Raw genomic sequence first — 22,257 nt, forward strand, 5'->3', positions numbered from 1 at the left:
TTCTCAGGAAAGGCTGAGCAATTCTATTTCATTTGCACTCCTGGAAGCACTGTGGGGGCTCTACTGCAATGCAACAACCAAGCCCTAAATTCTAGTGCTTGAAAGGCTTTCCAGCATATGACAATTATCTAGAAGTTATCTCTGTTCACACTGTGAGTTCTGGAAGCTTTGTTTAAAGTTTCTATTGTATTCTATTATATTTATTAAACAATACATTGTACAGAATTGTAAACATAATTGTAAACCATAATTTGTAAGAAATTCTCTAGTTCTGAAATCAATGCATTTGAAAAAAAATAAAATATTTTTGAATTTCGTAACAAAAATCAAACTGTGACCAGTTTTACAGCTGGGTCTTGACTGGTTGGAGTGATATATCTATATCCATTTTACAAATGGCATGCAAAAAGATTAAATGAAATGTACCAGGTGACCACAAATCATTGATGGCTGAGAATAAAAGCCAGATGTCCTGACTTACCAACATCTATTGTATCAGCTAGCACATCCCTCCATATTTCTAAGTCAGTAATGCATTTGCGTTCCTAAAGAAAAGCTTCCTTTCATTTATTTTCCAGTTTGACAAATTATTCTACCTGCATCACACTCTGTGCTGCTGCCTTCTATGAATCGAGTCCCTTGAGGACAAGTGCAGGTGTACCCTCCTGGTCTCAGCAAGCAGAGGTGGCTGCAGACATCTTTACAAGGATTAGGCACTGAAAAAAAAAGTGATAAGGCAGTGGAAGCAATGCGGCATATTCCTGAGACAAGGCAGGGCAATTCCATAGTCAGAAGTCTCATCAATATCACACATCAAATATCTAACCAAGACTAGATCCATTTTTTAAAACAACTGATGCCCAAACACCACAATTATAGCAAAACATTATCTCTGCCTTTTCTTACATTCTTAAGGATCAGATTTATGGCTGTTGGGAGCCAGCGTAGCACCAAGAAGAAACGGAACATCTCCAAACAACATGGAGCTTTCTGATTCTGAAAGCTACAACACCTTTAAAGATGGGTTCCACTGGACATCCTCCTCTGTGATTACTGTGGACATGTCATAGCTGAAATATCCCCCTTGGAGGCCTTACTAAATCACCAGCACTTTGTACACTACTGGGATAAATCCATATTGTGACTGTCACTTCTATGACAACTCCATGACAGAGGGGAAGGAGAGAAAAGACACGGTCATAACTTAGAACTAAGAGAATCTAAAGAGCAGTGTGTGGTATTCCACTGCTGATTTCACGTTGGGTATGCAGAAAATACTTGCCAGAATCTATTCCATTTTTAGGTTTTCACAAATTAATATTATCACATACTGACAAACTCATTAACAGAAGATTACTAAGCTCTTTGAAGGCACCAATACCAACTTTGATCTCATAGCAAGGAATGGCTCAGCAGGATGATGATTACCTACCAGACTGATTGTATCTGTGCTGGTGATAGATGCGTACTTGAGTAAGCCATGGATTTACAGTCAGCACTTTGACCTTTTCTCCACTTCCAAATTTATCTTTCTTCCAGACTTCTCCTCGTTCTTTAGCTATCCAATATAAATGGCCTTCAAAGACATCAAGGCTGTAGGGACTGCCCACTTCTCAAAAGAACCAAACAGAAGACTGTCAGCAAGCAAATCTCTAGCAGGAGTGATAAAACTGCTTTTCTTCTTCAGCTTAAATATAATATCTATTCCTTTCATTTTAAGACATTTGCAGCTATGCGTATACATCTTTTTGTGCCTGACCACTTCATGCCACTGAACCTGCAGACTGCTTAATAATATACACAAAAAAGCAAGAATCCAGTTTTCCACATTGTCCCCTATTTGGGTCACGTAAACTACCCTCAGAGAATCTAGTTACCAGGCATCATGAGCTCTGAACCTGGTGTGCCATTTCTCTCTGTATAAAGGAGGAAAAAACACTACCAAGACTTACTCTTCAAAAAGCTCCCGAATATAGCCCCACTTGTGAAGCCCAAGTGCTTGTTAACATACATCTTGGTTACTGCTGTTTTAATTGCATAATAAATTCTTACCTCCATGTAATACTATGGTTCTGTCTGTCCCATCAGGTCTCATGGATTCAATAATATTTTCTTTAGAATCACTCCAATAGATCCTATCATTGTTCAAATAATCAATAGAAAGACCTGTTGGCCAGCCAAGGTCTTCAGAGACCAGAGTTTGTCTTTGTTGTCCATCCATCCAGGCACATTCAATCTTCGGCTGCCTTCCCCAGTCAGTCCAATACATGAGCCTGAAAGGACAGAACCAGAATTTAATATGGTTCAGAATTTGGTCACCATTATTATCCTTTGGAGATTCATGGAAAAGGTCAGCTGTGGAACATAAAGCTGTTCAGCAGCCTGTGTTATGCAGATGTGTTCAGGAAAGTCACAGAGAGTTCACTGAATAGCTTGTTTCAAGTACAGAAGATAAATACCAGAAGAATCACACAGAATCACAGAATCTCAGGTTGGAAGGGACCTCAGGGATCACCTAGTCCAACCTTTCTAGGAAGAGCACAGTCTAAACAAGATGGCCCAGCACCCTGTCCAGACAACCCTTGAAAGTGTCCAACGTGGTTGCGTCAACCACTTCCCTGGGGAGATTATTCCAATAGTTCACTGTCCTCAATGTGAAAAATGTCCCTCTGGTGTCCAATCAGAATCTCCCCAAGAGCAATTTGTGTCCCTTCCCCCTTGTCCTCTCCATGTGACTCGTGTAAAAAGGGAGTCTTCATCTTCTTTGTAACTACCCCTTAAGTATCGGTACATGGTGATGAGATCCCCTCTGAGCCTCCTTTTCTCAAGGCTGAACAAACCCAGCTCTCCCAGCCTATCCTCATATGGCAGGCTTCCCAGTCCTTTGATCATCTTGGTGGCCCTTCTCTGGACCCCTTCCAGCCTGTCCACATCCTTTTTGTAGAGCGGGGACTAGAACTGTACACAGTGCTCCAGATGTGGCCTGACAAGTGCTGAGTAGAGTGGGATGATGACTGTCTATTCTGATTTAGAGAGACAGTGGTTTGAATGACAGTTTCTCATTCTCAGTGAAAGAAAAATGACTGTGAACACTGAACATCCTTCAGTCATGATAAAGCTGCAGAGCCCAGGTGACTTCAGGGAACTGTGCTGCTTTACACCCGCTGAGAGAAGCACATATTGCGATACCTGGTGATCCATCATATAATACAAGATGTAGCAAGCACAGCTGTTGAATGTACCAGTGCATTTACACTGCTTTCTGCTGTGAAGGAGGCTATGTCTGTATTACTTGAAGCTGGTGAAGAGATATTCCCATTAATTTCCCTATTTCAGTAGTAACAGAGAAATTTGGTGGGCACACAATACTGTGGAAAGGAGATTCTTATTTCACCTACCTCATGTTGTCACCAATATGAAGCACCCATATGAAATCTAATCCTAAAATACTTGCCCATGTACACAAATTTCCTAACATTAGTAAAGGGAAACTCCAGAAAGCATTTCCTTAGTCTTTCCTGTAAAGTTTACCATTGTGGGGTCTTTTGGTATTAAATAGCCTTGAAAATAATTCTGGGAAGTCCTGTAGTACTTACCCACGTTTTGGATTGACAGCAATAGCTGCTGGTTGATCCAGTAGAGAAAAGATAAGCCATTTTCTGTACCGTCCATCTAATTTTGCCACCTCTATGCGATTAGTCCCCGCATCAGTCCAGTAAAGATGTCTGAATTATATAAAACACAAAATATTCCAAAAGTAAATAGTTTATACTTGGGAGAGGAATTAAAAAAAATTTATTAAGAACTATACCAAACCCAAACAAAATTAATATAATGAAGCTGCATTGATTACATCTGAAATTTTTCACTATGGAACACACAGACCCACATTTAGCAAATGTGATCTATCATCTCACTAGTTTTCTCCTCTGACAAAGTTTCCGCAGCTGCCTCTGTTCCCTGTCCAACAATCTTCATTAAAGCGCTGCTGTGAACTTTCATTGTTACTTTTAAGCACCAGAAATGGCCAATAAGCATCTTTAAAGATTCCATTTTCCAGGAGACAGAGGTTTATTACAAATAAAAATTTATTTACCATGTAATTATATGGCAACTGTGAAGGTATCCAGCTTAGTACTTCACAACTCCTCTCTAGACTTTTGTCTTCTGACAGAGATATTAATGAATAAATTGTCACCACATGAGACACAAATGCTTTTAGTCCTTACAAACAGGGTACTCACTCTACTCTTCCTTGAATTTTGCTTATCTTCATCATCGTGGCTTTATTTTTTTTAACCTTAGATAATAATACTCATTATTATGCACTCACTAATCACACTGTCTTCTGATGGGATAAGTTACCTCATAACTGGCTTGGGAAAGTGAGAAAAAACTGTCATTCCTATTCTGCAGACGGGCAGAAGGACTAAGTGTCTCAAACCATGTGTACCAGTTTTTATATAATGTGCAGACACTTAAATATGTTTTTTTAAAACACGTTTCAATACTGTTCTGGAATCAGTGTAACACTATGCTTGAATTGCTGAAGATGCTAGTCTCACCAGGATGCTGGCAATACATATCCTTTATCCTTGCTCTCGTGATCATATAGATTTGTGAATAGAAATTCAGACACTCCCTTCTGCCCTCATAGACATTTGATTTTCCAGGTGGCCTGCAGTTCACAAAGCAAACAGCAAAATAGCCTGAAGGCTACCCCAGACCTTAATATATCTATCTCATATCTAAAAACTGCTGGAAGGAAAGATAAAATTTCCCACTTCCTTTTTTTCCATCATGACTGTCACAATTTTTCAGGCTAGTGAATCACTTCAGCCAGTCATACTGGCTTCATCCTGGTCTAGAAATCAGGGTGACATACTGCGTGAGCAATTCCATAACTGTTTGACAGGACACAACACCTAACATAGCACACATCACCTAATACAGAGTCTAGATAATGAAAGCTACATATCAGGTAAAGTATTCATGCACTGAGTTTGATAACCATGTGACAGAGGGCAAGCAGACAGCTACATTCCTTCTTCTATTTTTCAGCTTTCCAGAAACATTGTGCTTTATTATGATCTTATTACCCTTCTTCTTCATCCTATTGACTGCATTGCCAGGAATATCCAAAATTTGTCAACAGCATTCAGAAGACTGACTCAGCTCTATAACCTCTGTCCACTCAGCTTCAAACAGAATCCTGACTACATTTCATAGTGTCTATCTACAGACATCAGAATACTCTCAACGTTATACCAAATGAACTACAGCTATGCCTGTCCATCACATGCTTTTAACAGTTACATTGCAAATAAGAAATGACATTATTGATGTCGAACTCCCAAAAGTCATGCCCAACTTTCTCCAAGCTCTTCTCCAAGGAAAGGAAAATAAATAGTGATTAAGTTGAAAAATTGACACGATTTAGCCTAAAAAAGTCCATAGCCAACAAGAGGGAAAAAAGCCCTCTAAGACACAACTACAAAAATGTAACTATTTTCTGAGAAAACACATATTCTTCAGACTTCAGAGCTGCTTCTGCTTTGGGATTAGCTCACAAAGCACAAGGCTGGTAAGAAAGGAGCAAAGATAAAAGGCAAATTCCATTATCGACTGGGGAGGTCTCCATCCAACTGCAGAGAAAGCTTGTTCCCTGGAGCTTACCCGAGTCCTTGAAGGCTGACATGAGGCCAGTGTATTATCACTTTGCTGATGCACAACTGATCTGTCAGTTGTGCGGTAACGCAAGTTTCCTCAGAGAATACATGGTGCAGTAAGTAACATGCATTTGACCTATTAACCTGTTGTCTGGGCAAACAGAGCTTACTATATCCTTCTGAATTGCCTTAAGACTAGGTATCTTCAGAAACAGTACATAAGGGAGAAAAAAGTGGATTTTGCACTGCCTGATCAGATCCTTGACACATTCAACGCATATCATTTTTCTAGCTTTTCAGCGCACTTACCTTCCAACCCAGTCAACAGCTAACCCGTCAGGATTAACTATGTATTTGAGATTCAAGTCAACTTCCTTTGTAGGATTGTTCCTACTGCTGTCGAATGTCGGCAGATAAGCACGTTTGATGGCTCCAAACTCAGAACCATGTCCCAGAATGCTGAAGTACACAATACCTTCAAAAAAGATGACAAAGAACATTTTTAATGTCTAGTTATTTGATATTTTTTGAAAATTCTAATCTTCCTGATGCTTTTATGTGAAGATCCCAGACCCATTTATTTATGAATAACACGGAGTTGTCTATTCAATTAAATGTGTTAGTATGTAAATTTTTCAGCCATTTGTCATAGGTAAGATGCACATCTAAAATAATCTTGATTTAGATTATAAAGAAATATGTATCACGTTTTTCAAGAGTAGAGGATCTTAGCTCTGAAGCCTTTGCACATGATTTTGAGACTAATTTAGATTCTCAGGACTCTAAGGAGCAACTATGGCCCAAGACAGCGGCCTTGTGAAAAAGGCAAAAGCAGGGAAGCCGATGAAGAGACAAAGATAAGCTAATATAGGGATCTACTGGCCATTCCTGCTTAGTATAAGGATTAGTTCTTGCAAGACTTGAGCCAGGTTTGAGGTCTGGCAGAGGCAGAAGAAAAGGAAGGGGTTCATTTACAGCAGTCCTCTACTACTGCATAATCCTGAAGAGCCACAACTTCACAGCTGAACTCACACAAAAACGAACGGAAAAACAGAACAAAACCTAGCTAAACTAAACTGAAGCATTAAAATGAACCACACTGTTGCTGAAGACTGAGTAGAGGGGAGGGACACATTCAACCAGACCTGGCCAGTTAATCTAATTTGATTTTGATTTCTAGTGTAAATTAAATACCTATGCTGCAGAAATGCATCTTTTAAAACCAACCTTTGGTTGAGTATTAATGTCCTACACATACTCACTCAGGCCTATGCCTTCAGGGTCCCAGTCATAATCCAGAGCTTGGATGTGATCCTGGTTATCAATATAGTCAGAGTACTGTTCTGATGAGATATTGTATCTTCGAATCCGCACATTATCTGGCAGCAGTAACAATGGAGGATTACCTGGGAAACAATAATGAATTTTACTTTCATGTATTTCTCATTTTAGAAGAAACAGATGAAAGTCATTTCTAATCAAAACTAAACTGGAGTTTTCACAAGTTCTGTCTGCATAAAAAGCAGAAGGAACACAGGGCCACTTCTAAAGCTTCAGAGCTATTCAATATTCCTGGCTTTGCAAAATTCATTAAAAACTCTGGAAACCCTTACAGCTAAGGACAGTATTATCCTTTCACTATAGATTTGGTGCAATAGTAATCATTAAGGGATAATTCTTAAAAATTCTTAAACATTACAGCATTGGCATATCACCACCCCACATCTCAAAAATAGAATGCCACTACACACTATGAGGTTCAGCTCCCTCCTCAAAGTACAGGAAACAATTTTGAAAGTACAAATAAATTGCTGGTACCTTGAGCCACAACCTGAGTTCTTCTACCTTAAAGTCTTTAAATCCTAATGTCTCCATATTCAGACAAATGTCCTCCTACCCACAGGTTCATTTTGAGTTAGCCTCGATACTCCAATGATTTGACTATAGGGAGTATCAGTCCCACCTTGCTGATTTTGCTGGTGAGAAAATTTCCCACCTTTTCCTAAAATTTCAGCCCTTTTGCTAAGGACAAAGTCCAGTTGGGAGTCATGGACTTAAATCCTATGCCTTCTTCCAAAGAAGAAACTCTCCTACATTAATCACGCCTTCACAAAGCCAATGACAAATGACACAGCATTCAGCTGGGAAAGGAAGATCTCACCTACCAGTGCCTTTTCCAACTAATAATGCTCAATTTCCTATGAAGTGTTTATTTGAACACAATCCCTTTCCCTCTAAGTCACATCCAACTATGGGAGAATAAGGCAAGTGACTATTCTGTAACAAACATACATATTCAGTGTAGAAATTGATAGCATTTCCAATATATATGCTACTATAGGAAAAAGGGGACCTAATATCCTATGTCTGTTCTGAGAATGCCTACTGATCAGGCCTGCAGTAGACACATGCAAAGGAAGTCCTAATTTATGAGTGCTGTGAGCTTACACTACAAAGAGTGTTAGAGTTCTGGGCATATACAGAATTAGTACAACAAATATCTTTATGTTATCAGATACAATTGTGTTATCTTTTATCACTTAGTCTTGAAAATTTTGGGTGTCTAGATGCTTCCTGAACAAAGCCTTTGAAGAAAAGTTTCAAAGAACATTTCTGACACAGGCACATAAAGAGGCAGCCAGGCAGAAACTCAGCTGCAAATGCCCTTTTGAATTTCTCATTTCATGCTCGAGAGTAATTATTTGCTCAGTTAGGCCCCTGGGCTGGAAACCTGGAGACCTGGTTTTCTTGTATCATTTTTCATATTGCAAATAATTTTTAGGTTTCAAAACCTCCAGCACCATCCAGTTTTGGTCACAGGCATTCTGTTCTGAAGATTTTACTATTTGACTAGGCATACTGCATTTCTATCATGTATCTCTTAAAGCTGTTGAAGTGTAAGTACTTTTCTAAATACAATATTGTTTTTGTCTTTTCTATAATACTTCTGCATTGTCACTTTTTTCCTATTTTCTTCAGCTCTTTATTATTACACTTCTACTACTATTTTCTGAACCAACTCTCTACCTATTAAACAGCTGTCACATACTGTAGTAACTCCAGTGAGGTATGATAAAAAGCTAATGATTGTCATTAAACACTGGCCAAAACCCCTCTGTTCATGTGCATCAGTCCATGAACAATGATGGGAAATCTGTCATCAAACTGCCTTTAATTTGTACCACTTCAATGCAACTTTCTTCTGATGTATTATTTTATTGAGAAAACCTAAACTTCAGGAATAGGCAACATTAATTTCCTTCTGATGACAACCACGGGATAAGTAGGTTTTTGTTTGCAGAAAATTTCAGGAGAAAGGCACGTAGGCGCCCAAATCAAGATACTACTTTTAATGTTTACAATTGGAAGCAGAGAAGAGCACTTCTATTCCTGATTATGGAGTGGGTGGAATACACAGGCAATATTATGTTACAGAATTAAGTTTGGTTTCCATTATCGCCTTACTAAAAAAAAGAGGGGATTATATTCATTAAGTTGCTATACTCCACTTCCTCTTTACAGGTAACAACCAATCTTGCTATCAGTTAACGTACCATTAGCTGCACACTGTTTCCCTTGCTGATCACCCACAGACCTGAAGCCATCTGCACAGAAACATTCATAGCTTCCTTTGGAATTCTTGCAGTCCTGGGTGCATGTTCCAAAGATCTCACACTCATTGATATCTAGACATAGGTAGAGAAAAGATACCTTGAGCTTAATCTCTTTCTTCCTCATGCTGGTCACCTTTAGTCCATTAAGTGGTAGGTTTGTCCCTTCCCCACACACTCTGAAAGACCAGTGAGCTAATAAGTGATCATTAACATCAGCATCTGTTAACTAACAGAACTCTTCACTCATCTACTGTTCAACATCTTAACTACAGATTGCTAATAACTGCATTTTTCAGAAAGACATTTTTGATCATGTATTTTTCTGTTAAATCACCAAGAAAAGACAAAAGATGAAGCATGACTACAATGCAATGCAAGAGCAAAGCCTTCTTGAAACGCTGGAGCAAAGATACCTAGTCCTCAGAAACAACATCAGCAGGAAGGAAAGGAAGGGGTGGCCTTGGGTCATGTTTAATAAAACTACACAAATTGTCCACAAGAGCTGGGAGCAACAAACAGAAATGTTCTTGTCAAAACATACTGAAATGGTAACTATGAAGGTACTATATTGCATGACCTCAAACAATAGCCTGTGGGTAGACTCCTCACCATATTTTATCTGCATATAATCATGGCAGAAATATGGCACAATATACCTTTACTGTAGGTCAGTTCTGGAGTAGAACAGAAGGAAAGTATAACCTTCAGTAAGTTTTCTTTCAATAAGGAAAAAAAACGCAGCAAATTTCTGTCCCTCAGATTGCAAAGATATGACAAAACCTATCTGCAGTAAAGCAAAAGTAAAGCCGTACAGTAAAGCCGTACATCTACAGCTACCAAAAGCTTAAAACAAGTCTGAGCTGTGGAGCCAGTTCTGTACTGAATGAGGCCTGCATGTTAGAAAACATGATTCAGCAGCAAAAAATTTTAGGAAGCATCTGCTAAGCGTATAAAAGTCCTGTTAGAATGCAAAAAATGGGTAGTCACATTAGAATGATGAAGTGACAGGTCACTGAACATTTATCAGTGAGAAGATGTTTAGAAGATTGAAAATACCATCACAGGAGTTTCGGTTAGTTTCACTGGCCTTGTACCCTGGCCTACAGGAACAGATAAAGCCTCCTTCATTCAGGTTGGTACAGTTATGTTCACAGATATTTTCTGCACAAGTTCGCTCTGTTCCAGGGTCTGAGAGGGAAAAAAAAAAAACAGTAAATTTTACAATTATAACCAAAAATAAAGTGATAATGGGGAGGGGGGTGTCATAATTTTGATCATTATTATAAATGAAAATTGTTTTCAAGTAAACAATGTTAGTTTTCTTTCCTTTTTTCCTAACTGAAAGTCAAATTAATGTGAACAACTATTCTCTAAGGCATAACTACCTACAAGAGGGTGGTAAACACTGGCCAAGACAGCTGTCAGCTAAGAAGTTTAACCCCTAGAAGTAAGTGAACGAGATCAGGATAAGAGCCATAACCATCCAAGCTCACCTTCCTTAAGAGAAATGGCATTCTACATTACCAGCAATCTGCAGCAACTGCAGAAACTATTTAAGAGACTTGACTAACTCCTACCTTTGGCAACCTACCTCTTTCTTATCCAGCCCTTTCTTATCAGCTAACCAAAAAATGTTCTCAATTGCTATCATGCACAACACAGGCCCTACATTATTTATATCTGGAAATTAGAGAGAAGACAACAGTTTGTTCATGCCGTACATAATCTAAAGCCTACTGAAGTCAAAGCAGGTCACTGCACAGAATGCACTGCTCTTTAAAACATGCTTATAATGGAAAAGGCAAGTCAGGGATAATAGATACGCTGTACAGATAATAAGAATTATACTCTTCTCAAATTACACAGAGAATTATAGTGATTCTTACATACTCTACATATACACAAAGTACTTTCAAACTCAAATCTGTTATGGAAGTAGAAAAGACAAATAGTATATATTTATTGAGGGAGCATGAGAAAATGATACAGATGTATGGCAAAGACATTACATTAAGCTGATTATCTGCTTTATACATACACATCCCAGTGCTGATCAAATTAAGTTTAAACAGCTCAATTTCATATACACGTAGAAGCATAAATTCATTGTACACACACACGCATAAATATTCTGTTTTCTCTATAACACAGGTATTTGATGTTGGGCAGGCTACAAATGGTACCATCTGATCTGTATTCATATCTATCCCAAAACAGTAGAGCACTGACTGTACTGTTTTGCACTGTTTCGTATCCTTTTTATACTTTTGTATTTTCATCAAGTCATTGCATCAGGTTATATTACCTAAAGATCATTGGGATGGTATTTGAAACAGAGAAACTGGCTGCTTCTGAATGGATTGCACTACAGGCTTCTGAGTTGTTTGTGTTTTGCAAGCATGCTGGTTTGTAAATCACCAGTGCATCATTTGGCACACTTTTACTTGAAGCCATCGAAGCCTGACAAATCAGAATTACAAGTACATGTTCATATTATCACTCCACAGCTGCCTATATATTGATATAAAAAGTTAGGAGTTATATTTTTTCCCAGATTCAGTGAGAAAACTCTCTCTTGGCTCAAAGTTCAAGTCAAAGTTTTTGCATCTAAATGTCCTAAAAAGTCCTAAAAAGGACTGTTCAGAGCACTGAATTTCATAGAATCATAGAATCATTTAGGTTGGAATAGACCTTTAAGATCAGCGAGTCCTACCGTAAACCTAACACTGCCAAGTCCCACTAAACGTGTCCCTAAGTGCCACACCGACACATCTTTTAAATACCCTAAAAGAAGGAAAACAGAAGATATTGTCATGGTTAACCGTATAATCCCAGCACAGGCTAATTAAAAATCAATACTACTTAGTGTGCTATTCAAGAAGAAACATGTATCCTTATCATTTTCAGAAATTTTTATTTCACTAGCACTGTAATTTTGTATTCTATTGATATTATTACTTACTGCAGCCCATTTCATCAAAATGGTCTCCACAGTCATCATAATTGTCACAGACGTAATGTAGAGGAATGCAGTTTCCATTACTGCACTTGAATTCTTCAGTTGTACAAGGTCTTGGGGTTGGTTCTCTACCTACAGTCAAGAAGAGACACTCCTCTGTCACAGTTTCGGCTACACAGTGCCAACAGACAGCACTATTGCACATTTCTAATAAGGAAGCTGATGCAATCTGGTAAAATAACCACGAGAGTGACTTGGAAGTCTGTAGTAAATCTAAAACTACAACTGGGCCTCCTGACTTCTAGTCACATCCCCATGAACTGAAAGAAGTCCCACCATTTTATAAAGACAGAAGGAAAATTATTCTTGTTAATAGTTGATTGAACTTTCTTTTTAATAGCTCAAATCTATTAATATTCTTAAACAATATTCATACATCTACTGAAGACTTCAAGAGATTGAGATATTCGTAAACTATTAAGAATATTGTCCAATAAAGCCAGCAAACAGTATCATTAAGCAAACAAAAATATGATTAAACTTGATAATATAAAAATCAACATAGTCAATGAGAACTACATAAGATATCTGAGGGGAAAAACTTATTTAATAGCTTCTGCAAGATTTGGGCCTAAATATCAATACAGTTTCTATGTGTGTAACTGCCACAAATTCAGAATACCCATTTCTCTATTTTAAAAGTCCCAGCTATCCATCCCATCCTTATTTTACAATACAGCCAAACTTTTTCTTCTTCCTTATTTTAAGAGGAGCTCATAACAAGTTGACACAATTTAGCTGCTGCTCATAATAAAATACGATATGATTTTGGAAATCAGGCTCTGTACTTTTCAGACAAATGTTTGCCGATTTTTGCTACTTGTAGGGAGCGCTGCAAATACGTAGTACCAATAATCGTTCAAATTATTTTGTACTGAGCTCCAGTTTTCATCATTTATGATTAATTTTAACATTTGCATAGTCCTTTGGTATTATAAAACATTAAGCACATCACAATTACAGAATTTGCTACTCAATTTTGTGTAAACATACAGCGTTCCTCTTTCTCATCACTTCCATCTCCACAGTCATCCTCCTGGTTGCACAGCTCATGACTGTATATACAGCGATTGTTTTCACACCGGAAACGGAATGGAGATTCGCAAGCAATATCCACTGAAATCACAGAGATCAAGTCAGTCACACTTTGATACTTCATGCCATTGAGTCACAAATTATCCCGATCAGTTTTATCTGGTAACATTTATATGTTTCCTATATTTTAAAAGGTGCGGAGGCATTAAGAGCCAAAAGAATATTTTGTCCACATGTTGGTGATTGTATGTTAGGACACTACACATTTTTTGTCAGACGACAGTACATCATCTTTGGCCAAAGGCATATCTTATGATTATATATAACACTGAGGTTTCTAGATTTGTTTATAAAGTAAACTGAAAATCCAACATGCTATTTAAGTGGCTATATAGTGCATAACTGACAAAAATTGTTCAAGTAGCACTTCCAACACCTCATTTTAAGAGCTAAAGTCAGGACTCCTCAACCATATTTACAAAGATGTTCCAACTATACTGACAGCTTTAAAACCTCAGCACCTTTGGGAAGATACGTTATCTGAATTAACCTTTAATTGCAAACTGATGCTCTTATTTTAGATAACCAACTTGAAAATGTGAAATAGTGTTCTTATTTCTCTGATATGTTTCTCCCTGCTTTTATAACCATATACACAAACATCTGCAAAGCAGTGAGAAACAACCTGTAGGCAAATGAAATGAACTTGCATATGAAGAAAAATTCTTAGCACGCATCCTGAATTAAGTCTGTGAGAATCTTCAGCAAAAAGAAAATATTCAAAATTTATTTCTAATTGTTGTCTCTATTGTAATTAGAAAATTTTTATGCATACTGTTCATTTGAATATAATTTTTATCTCTTACAGCAAAGGTGAAGTTCTTCATCAGAGTCATCTCCACAGTCATTATCACCATCACATTTCCAGTATGGCTGGATACAGACATGGTTTTTACATTCAAACAGCATGGGCGGACAGTAGGTACCATTAGGATACCGTGTTGCTGAAGAAAAGAAAATTATTATGACATTCACATTTACAACGAGAATTTCAGGTTTTCCTGAAAAATATTCAGCCCAAGCCTATATTAATTTTTCAATACCCTTCTCTACATTGTAGGAGATATAATACGAAGCACTGTAAAGATCTACAGCAGCAACAGACTGCAAGGATTGAGGACTTCTTGGTAGCTATAACATAATTAATTCAGGTTTGAATTAATAGTGAAACAACATAAGTTATTCCCAGAAGCTTTTAAAAATAAACTGTCTTTAATTTAACAAATGTTACTTGAATTTATTACTGACAAATCGTTCAGTAATAAAGGTAAATAAAATCACTGGCACCAAACGTGAATGACTGAAGAAGATATCTAGACGGAAGACTAAGATATCTCAATCCAAAAGGACTGACGTTGGTATAGTAAAAAAAAAAAATCCAGGTTCTCTAAAAACTGAAAAAAATTGAACTAGAGCAAAGAGAAACCAAAAATTCAACTCTTCCAACCTACATAAATAAATTATACCATTACCCTTCCAATGGCTTCTCATACACTTTTTCCTCCCTTTAAGAAGGGCCAAATGTTCTGTAACTCAGGTTCTGAAAGATTAATGTTGCAATGTACATTCCAGGATGCAGTTACCATCAGAAAAGTAAAGGTCCTACTGCGCAGATGCCCCTTCTTACTTAAAGCACAAGTGTTAAAATTAGGTACACAGAAAGATGTACAGAACTGCCCTGATACCAGCATAAAAAGAAAGGAATTCTCCTGAGTACTGAAGCCGAAAATCATTTGAACGTGTAAGGCAGAACCAACACTTTGATATCACCTAAAAAGCCAATGTCAGTTATCATAGATAGAGCACAGAGGTGATATTTTCATTCTGACCGGGTACAATGCTTTCTGCGTAAACAGCTAGAGCTGTAGCTCCGTACAAGCTACAGCGTACAGACATTTCTTCACAGTAGATCAATATACAGAAGGAAGACAGAGAAGTATTTTACTTCCTTGGCTTCACTAGCACTTTAAGAAAACTACACACAATTTTAAGCATTATAAAAAACCAATCCCATTACACAACCTTGTTAGGGTATGGTACAACTGAAACAGTGGATCTTGCAGTGTCCAAGGGGTAGTTAGAAATTTCAATTTGATCAGATGTGTATCTTCTGCTGGACTTTGTAAACATATTAATTTCCTAGCATTAGGAATGTGCTGTCCTAAGACAGCAACCCATCATTATATTAAAAAGCCGATTCAAAGTATTATCCTGAACTTTTACTGACATCACTGAGTAGTGCAGAATTCTATACCTCTAAGGAGTCATCTCACTTAAAGAGAGAAAACGGTAAATCTTTCTGGAAGTGAGCTCAACAAGCACCAATTGCAAAGCTTGAAACTCACGACAAGTTGCTTCATCAGAGAAATCAAGGCAGTCTGCATTTCCATCACATCTGAACCGCTCTGCAACACAGTGTCCACTATCACACTGGAAATAACCTGGGTGGCAGGTCCTCAGCTCTGAAAAGATTCAGAAGTAACTGTTGAAATGTCTTCCTATTCAAATCCAGATAAAGTGTTTATTTTTTGAGAACAACATCCTAAAAAAGACTGCAAAATCCCAGACCATTAAAACTGTGATATCCTCGACTTTTGGTGGAATGACTGAAGTGATCCTGTCAACATTATGCCATTAAAGATGCTTCCCACAAAAGATCATTTTGCAGAATAGTTTATCGCATCAGAAACAGAAGTGTGAACCCGTAAGAGGTAGCATCCAGACAATACACACCACAGTCACGTTCATCTGAATTGTCTTCACAGTCATCATCATGATCACAGATCCACCGGGAAGGAATGCAGTGCAAATTGTCACAACGGTATTCACTTTCTGTGCATTCACGAGGACCTTTATTTAAAATTAATGTACAAATATGAAAAGTTACCTAGATGTAGACTTAAACATCCACACCTGTCTCATTAAACCAGACAAAAGTAATATGGACAGATGACATGCTTGTATTGGGTTCACGTGGCAAGGTTTCGATAGCCGGGGGCTACAGGGGTGGATTCTGTGAGAATCTGCTAGAAGCTTCCCCCACGTCTGACCGAGCCAGTGTCAGCTGGCTCCAAGATGGACCCGCCGCCAGCCAAGGTTGAGCTCATCAGTGACAGTGGTAGCGCCTCTGGGATAACATATTTAAGAAGGGGAAACAGAAAAATAAAACAGGGAAAAAAAAACCCTGCACAATTGCAGCTGGAGAGAGGAGTGAGAATATGAGAAGAAAAACCCTGTAGACACCCAGGTCAGTGAAGAAGGAAGGGGAGGAGGTGCTCTGGGTGCCAGAGCAGAGATTCCCCTGCAGTCCATGGCGAAGACCATGGTGAGGCAGGCTGTGCCCCTGCAGCCCATGGAGGTTAACGGTGGAGCAGATATCCACCTGCAGCCCATGGAGGACCCCACACCAGAGCAGGTGGATGCGCGAAGGAAGCTGTGACCCCGTGGGAAGCCCACGCTGGAGCAGGCTCCTGGCAGGACCTGTGGGCCCATGGAGGGAGGAGCCCACACTGGAGCAGGTTTGCTGGCAGGACTTCTGACCCTGTGGGGGACCCACGCTGGAGCAGTCTGCTCCTGAAGGACTGCAGCCCTTGGAAGGGACCCACACCGGAGCAGTTTGTGAAGAACTGTAGCCCTTGGGAAGGACCCACGTTGGAGAAGTGCATGGAGGACTGTCTCCCATGGGAGGGACCCCACACTGGAGCAGGGGAAGAGTGTGAGGATGACTCCTCCTGAGGAGGAAGGAGCAGCAGAAACAACATGTGATGAACTGGCCGCAACCCCCATTCCCCATTCCCCTGCGCTGCTCAGGGAGAGGAGGTAGAGAAATTGGGAGTAATGTTAAGTTCAGGAAGAAGGCGTTTAAAGATTTAGTGGTTTTTTTCTCATTACCTTACTCTGATATGATTGGTAATAAACTAATTTCCCCAAGTCGAGTCTGTTTTGCCTGTGACAATAATTGGTGAGTGATCCCTCCCTGTCCTTATCTCAACCCCCAAGCCTTTTGTTATATTTTCTCTCCCCTGTCCAGCTCAGGAGGGGGAGCGATAAAGCGGCTTTGGTGGGCATCCAGTCAGGGTTAACCCACCTTAAAACTAAATTATGTTAAAACTGCATTCCCCTCAATACTCTTTAATTATGTTAAACATTCTATGTCCCTCGTGACATAGAAAAAAGGAAACTCATTGTGGATTTTGTTTCATCACAGAATTATACAGGAAATTTTCTTCCAAATCAGAAAAAGAGATCCATTTTCATTGTTTAAGGAACTATATAGTACTACATTTGCACACAGGGCAGAATTCAAATGTAATTTCTTAGTGGAAAAAGGGTATTTGTGTTATTGTGATGACTGGATTTATCAGCGTTTTTATGTATCCAAAATGCTTCCTTGTGACATCACTGTGGTATTTCAAAGAAAAGACAGGCTATAGAGTAAAACAATGGAATGGTTGCAGTTGAGAGTTCTCTGCCCCATTCTCATAAGAAATAGGATAGTTAAGTCAAAAGCTGGACTATATCATGACAGTCAAAGAAGAACTCACTGCAGTTGTGCTCATCAGAGTTGTCTCCACAGTCATTATCTCCATCACACTTCCAGCGCAGTGGGATACATCGATGATTGTCACAACGGAAATCTCCAAAAGGACTGCAAGTCATCTCCTCTGCAGCGTACACAGTTTGCCAATGAAACAGCACACATTAGCATAGTCTTTGGATAAGATGGAATGCACAGAAGATAATGGAAGTAGGGATGTTCGTGCCACAGACTGGGCCAAGTAACAGAGAAGTGATTACAAAACAGCTGAAATAACTATATAGAACTGAGATGGAAACACAAAGAGATAAACTTAGTACTGTCAAAGGAGAGCATCTTGACCTCATGGTGTGTTACAGTTTTAAGTCTTTTCTGATTCTGATATAGTGATCCGATGTCCTCTAAGCTTTGCATATAAGTGATGAGAGGCTTCAACACAAATGTGAGGGTCTGGGAAAGATTCATCATACGTCCCATACTGGTTGTTTCATCAGCACAGGAGGTAAGTAAATGGAGAAAACACTGACAGTTTTAATTGTCTAAAATAGTTCAGCTCAAGTAAAAGTATTTCCTGTTTCATTTGATGACATATTGGGCAAAATAATAAAATCCGGATCTTCAGAGCTCGTAGACATGTGAGCTGCACAATGAACGGCTGCATATAGAATTTTTCCTGAAAACAAGTAACTACCAGGGTAATTAATTGATATGAAACAGAATATGCCCAGGTGCGTTTTTACTGAAGACTTTCAGAAAATCAAAGTGTTTGTAAATTGGAGAAACATTTTAGGTACAAAGTTAGGTTGAAACGACCTCCTTCTCCAAACATACCACAGCCTTGTTCGTCACTGTTGTCTCTGCAGTCGTCATTCCCATTGCACACTGCCCACAACGGTATGCAACGGTAGTTGGTTCTACAGCTGAATTGTGTGTGATTGTCACACCGATAAGCAGGCCCCACTGAAAGAGACAGTTGTCAAAATTAGTTGTCTTGCTTAGGCATTAAACTGTCCTCCTTGCTATTCTGCTTTTCAAAATCTGTTATGATTTATAGTCCATTATTTCTACTAAAAAGAGCTATCTGCTAACTTCAGTGTTGTAAAAGAGAACGCGTTAAGTGTATCTGATTTTACTTTTCCAATCTATGCTGCTTGTATTCTGCATATGCTACAAACCCATGACAAATTTAAACGATAATCAGTGTGTTTTTCCCTGAAGTACTTAGGGCTGGTAACAGTGGTAATAGAAGCCCCAAACCTGGAAGCCAGAGGAGGCAGCTTGTCCTCGGATAGCAAAACTTGGTCACAAGTTCTTCCAGATGGCCAGTGACTCAGAAACATGCTGGAGCACCCCGGAAAATCCTGCTGTTATACATAGGCTAGACTGTGCTCTGCGTTTGTTCTCCTTGTAAGCTTTTGTTTCAAATCATGTGCCTATCATAATGAAGAACTTTAGCTTCAAGAAGTGAAACTTTACTTTGTTTTTGTAAAAAAGTATGACGTGTCATGCTCCAAAGTAGAACAAGGTAAAAATTGTTGAACTGGCATTCACTTCTTCCACACAGGCAATGGATCAGCATATCTCCTTTTTACAAAGTGTTGTTAGGATGCTGCTAGCATCAAGCAGTGAGTGAGACGCTGCCAGTTCTTGATTACCTGGCTAGCATAAATAAGCTTTCTCCCCTTCAGGAATAAGGAAGTAGTAAATTGTCACACAGCCTCTGTGTTTTCTAACACTCTTTACTACATGACTGCAATTAGCTTGCAGAAAATACTCCTTTCTAATCAATTTTCAACCTCAGGAAAGCAAAGTAAAGCAGTTTGCTCTGCTTTTGGTGCGGTATAATATAGGCAGCTTACTACAGCTACGTGCTTACTGCATTCATGGAATGGCTCATCAGAGTTATCGCCACAATCATCATCCACATCACACTTCCAGGACTGTGGGATGCAACGGCCATTGTCACATTTAAATTGGCCCGGGGGACAGGTTCTACTGGCGCAGTGAGTACTATCTTCATCCGAGTTGTCACCACAGTCATCCTCTCTATCACACTGCCAGGCTTCTGGGATACATCGTTTATTGGCACACTGCCACTGATGACTTTCACACTGGTGATTAGCTGAAAGAACACAAATTTGTTGTTAGGATACTGGAACTTACAGGAATGGTCTGCTGCTGTTATGTCAATTAAGCAGTTATCATGTCTACACCAGAAGTTAAAAAGAAAGCCAGTAAAAATTTAAAACATCAAATTTACTTGACCAGTTAAGGTACAGATTTCTAATGTCACATGGCACATTTCCCACAGGCACCTTCAGACAAGCTCACTAAGGCTCTACATTTTTCTAGGAGCAAGACAGATGCTATCTTCTCCTAAAGCAGAGGGGAGCAAACCCAGCATTCAAACATGATTGAGGCAGAGGCTCACAGTCACTTTGTAGCAGAGCTCTGGCCAGGCTACCAATTTAGATATACATTGCCTGATGAGCCTGTTCCTCTGACTATAAATGAACATGTCAGAAAACTTAGCAGAAGACCATTCTAATAACAGCTCCATAACCTATAAATGTACTGCCTCTGTTTACAAATGGCAGAGCACTGGAAGCTGATGTCAGAAGTGTTGGCAAACTATGAAAACAGCGGTCAACCTAGGTCTCTCGTTCCAGAGTTTGTATGACTTACTGGACACCACCCTACTACTTTTTCACATATACTGCCAAACTGTTCAAGAGGAAACAGTATATTATGATTTCCATGCATCTTCTAGACTAAAGGATTCCATTCCCATGCACAAGATGATGAGCAGAAAGAATTATATATACCTAAACTGACTTTTATCGTACCTGGTACCTTAAGACTGGTGACACATTATGCAGCTGCCACATTTATTTAATATTCCCCTGTGCCACACTTAAGAGCTTAGCTATTTGAAACTCAGGTAAAATTGACATTTCATTTACTTCTGTCATTGTTAGAACCACTTTGCTAATGGAAGGCAATGAAACTATCAATTACAACCATGCTCCTTTCCCTCCCTCCATGTCCCCTTTATGCAAATGCCAGGACTACATTATTTACAAAAAGAGAACTAAGGGTGTGCTTTTTTAAATTAGACGTAAGTATGTAGAACAAAACTGTTTTTTAAGGAAATAACATTATTCCACAAGCCTAATTGGGCTATATTTCTAAAATACTGCCATAACAAACAGCTCTCAAAAACAAATCTTCCCATATGCACTGGATTTTGTACAATGTAGAGGGTGAAATAATTTTGTCCATCACGCAAAGCTCTAGAATACAGGGAAAATTAGCATACCTGGTGGACTGACCTGGGCATTAGGAAGCCTTATATTCCTCATACTCACCACAGAACAAAATGGGTCCTGCTTCTGGTATTTTATACCTCAGATTGTAATTTACACCAACGCAAGTCTGTCTCAAAGGTATAAAAAATGTTTATGCTTTGATATAGTACATTTTTGCTCTCCTTTACCCTGCTTCTGCACTGAGGTGAACTACTCTAGCAGATGCAAGACTAGAAATGACTGCATCTGTGTATCTCACATTTTCATCTGTGAAAAATGAGTAATGGTTCTGAAATTTATATAGAGTTTACACATTTTGTTCTGGCAAAACACTTAAATTTATTTAGCTGTAACATACCACAAAGTACAGGATCTTCATCTGATCTGTCATGGCAATCTGGCTGGGTATTGCACAAGAAATGTGGACTTGTGCAGTTCCCATCACTACACTGGAACTGACCAACAGGACAGTATCGGTGTGGACAGGTAGGGGGCTCATCAGAGCCGTCTCGACAGTCCCTCTGTCCATCACATTTCCACCAGATAGGAATACACCTACAAAGAGAAAACAATGTTTTCTTTGTTGAAGATATGTCTCTATAGATATACAACAATCCTTTTACAGCACACAAGACAGTCTTGTCTCAGTGTTATTTCTTGAAACTTCCAGGACATCTTGAATTTCACATCTTCTGTTTCGTATGTGAAATGTTAATGAAATACGCCAGAACACTGTCACCAGAAACAGATTATATTGGTAGGCTTCTAGAAGGAAGTTCACAGCAAATTAATATGGATTTAATTTTTATGTATATTTGTGGTAACCATCTCTCATGCTTTTTATATCAATCTTCAACAGGATTTTTAATAAGATAACATTTTAATAATTCACCTGAACTTTAGCACAAGAATTTCACTAGGGATTATCATTGTAACACTGCTTCAGAAGGTCACTCAATAAGCACATCTGCCTCACAGGCTCCAGAGTGATACAATATCAGCACAGCAGCGCTTA

The 22,257-nt window shown here is 38.9% G+C and overlaps 1 protein-coding gene across 3 annotated transcripts in view; it reads right to left on the reverse strand.

The window, feature by feature from the left end:
• The window catches only part of LRP2 (LDL receptor related protein 2), a 138,366-nt gene that overhangs the window by 13,692 nt on the left and 102,417 nt on the right, over window positions 1-22,257 (reverse strand). For 2 of the 3 annotated variants that reach the window (XM_075093367.1, XM_075093366.1), the window contains 17 exons: window positions 21,601-21,797; window positions 19,811-20,056; window positions 18,766-18,894; window positions 17,942-18,061; window positions 16,131-16,247; window positions 15,743-15,859; window positions 14,204-14,341; window positions 13,296-13,418; window positions 12,246-12,374; window positions 10,340-10,471; window positions 9,224-9,355; window positions 6,932-7,075; window positions 5,979-6,144; window positions 3,597-3,725; window positions 2,053-2,273; window positions 1,433-1,612; window positions 597-716 (listed from right to left, as the gene is read on the reverse strand). In XM_075093367.1, coding sequence (XP_074949468.1) covers window positions 597-716; window positions 1,433-1,612; window positions 2,053-2,273; window positions 3,597-3,725; window positions 5,979-6,144; window positions 6,932-7,075; window positions 9,224-9,355; window positions 10,340-10,471; window positions 12,246-12,374; window positions 13,296-13,418; window positions 14,204-14,341; window positions 15,743-15,859; window positions 16,131-16,247; window positions 17,942-18,061; window positions 18,766-18,894; window positions 19,811-20,056; window positions 21,601-21,797 — 2,540 coding nt within the window. The remainder of the gene's footprint in view (window positions 1-596; window positions 717-1,432; window positions 1,613-2,052; window positions 2,274-3,596; window positions 3,726-5,978; window positions 6,145-6,931; window positions 7,076-9,223; window positions 9,356-10,339; window positions 10,472-12,245; window positions 12,375-13,295; window positions 13,419-14,203; window positions 14,342-15,742; window positions 15,860-16,130; window positions 16,248-17,941; window positions 18,062-18,765; window positions 18,895-19,810; window positions 20,057-21,600; window positions 21,798-22,257) is intronic. The other variant, XM_075093368.1, reaches the window with a different exon arrangement.

The sequence above is a fragment of the Phalacrocorax aristotelis genome, chromosome 5 (assembly GCF_949628215.1).
Source record: "Phalacrocorax aristotelis chromosome 5, bGulAri2.1, whole genome shotgun sequence".
NCBI lineage: Eukaryota > Metazoa > Chordata > Aves > Suliformes > Phalacrocoracidae > Phalacrocorax > Phalacrocorax aristotelis.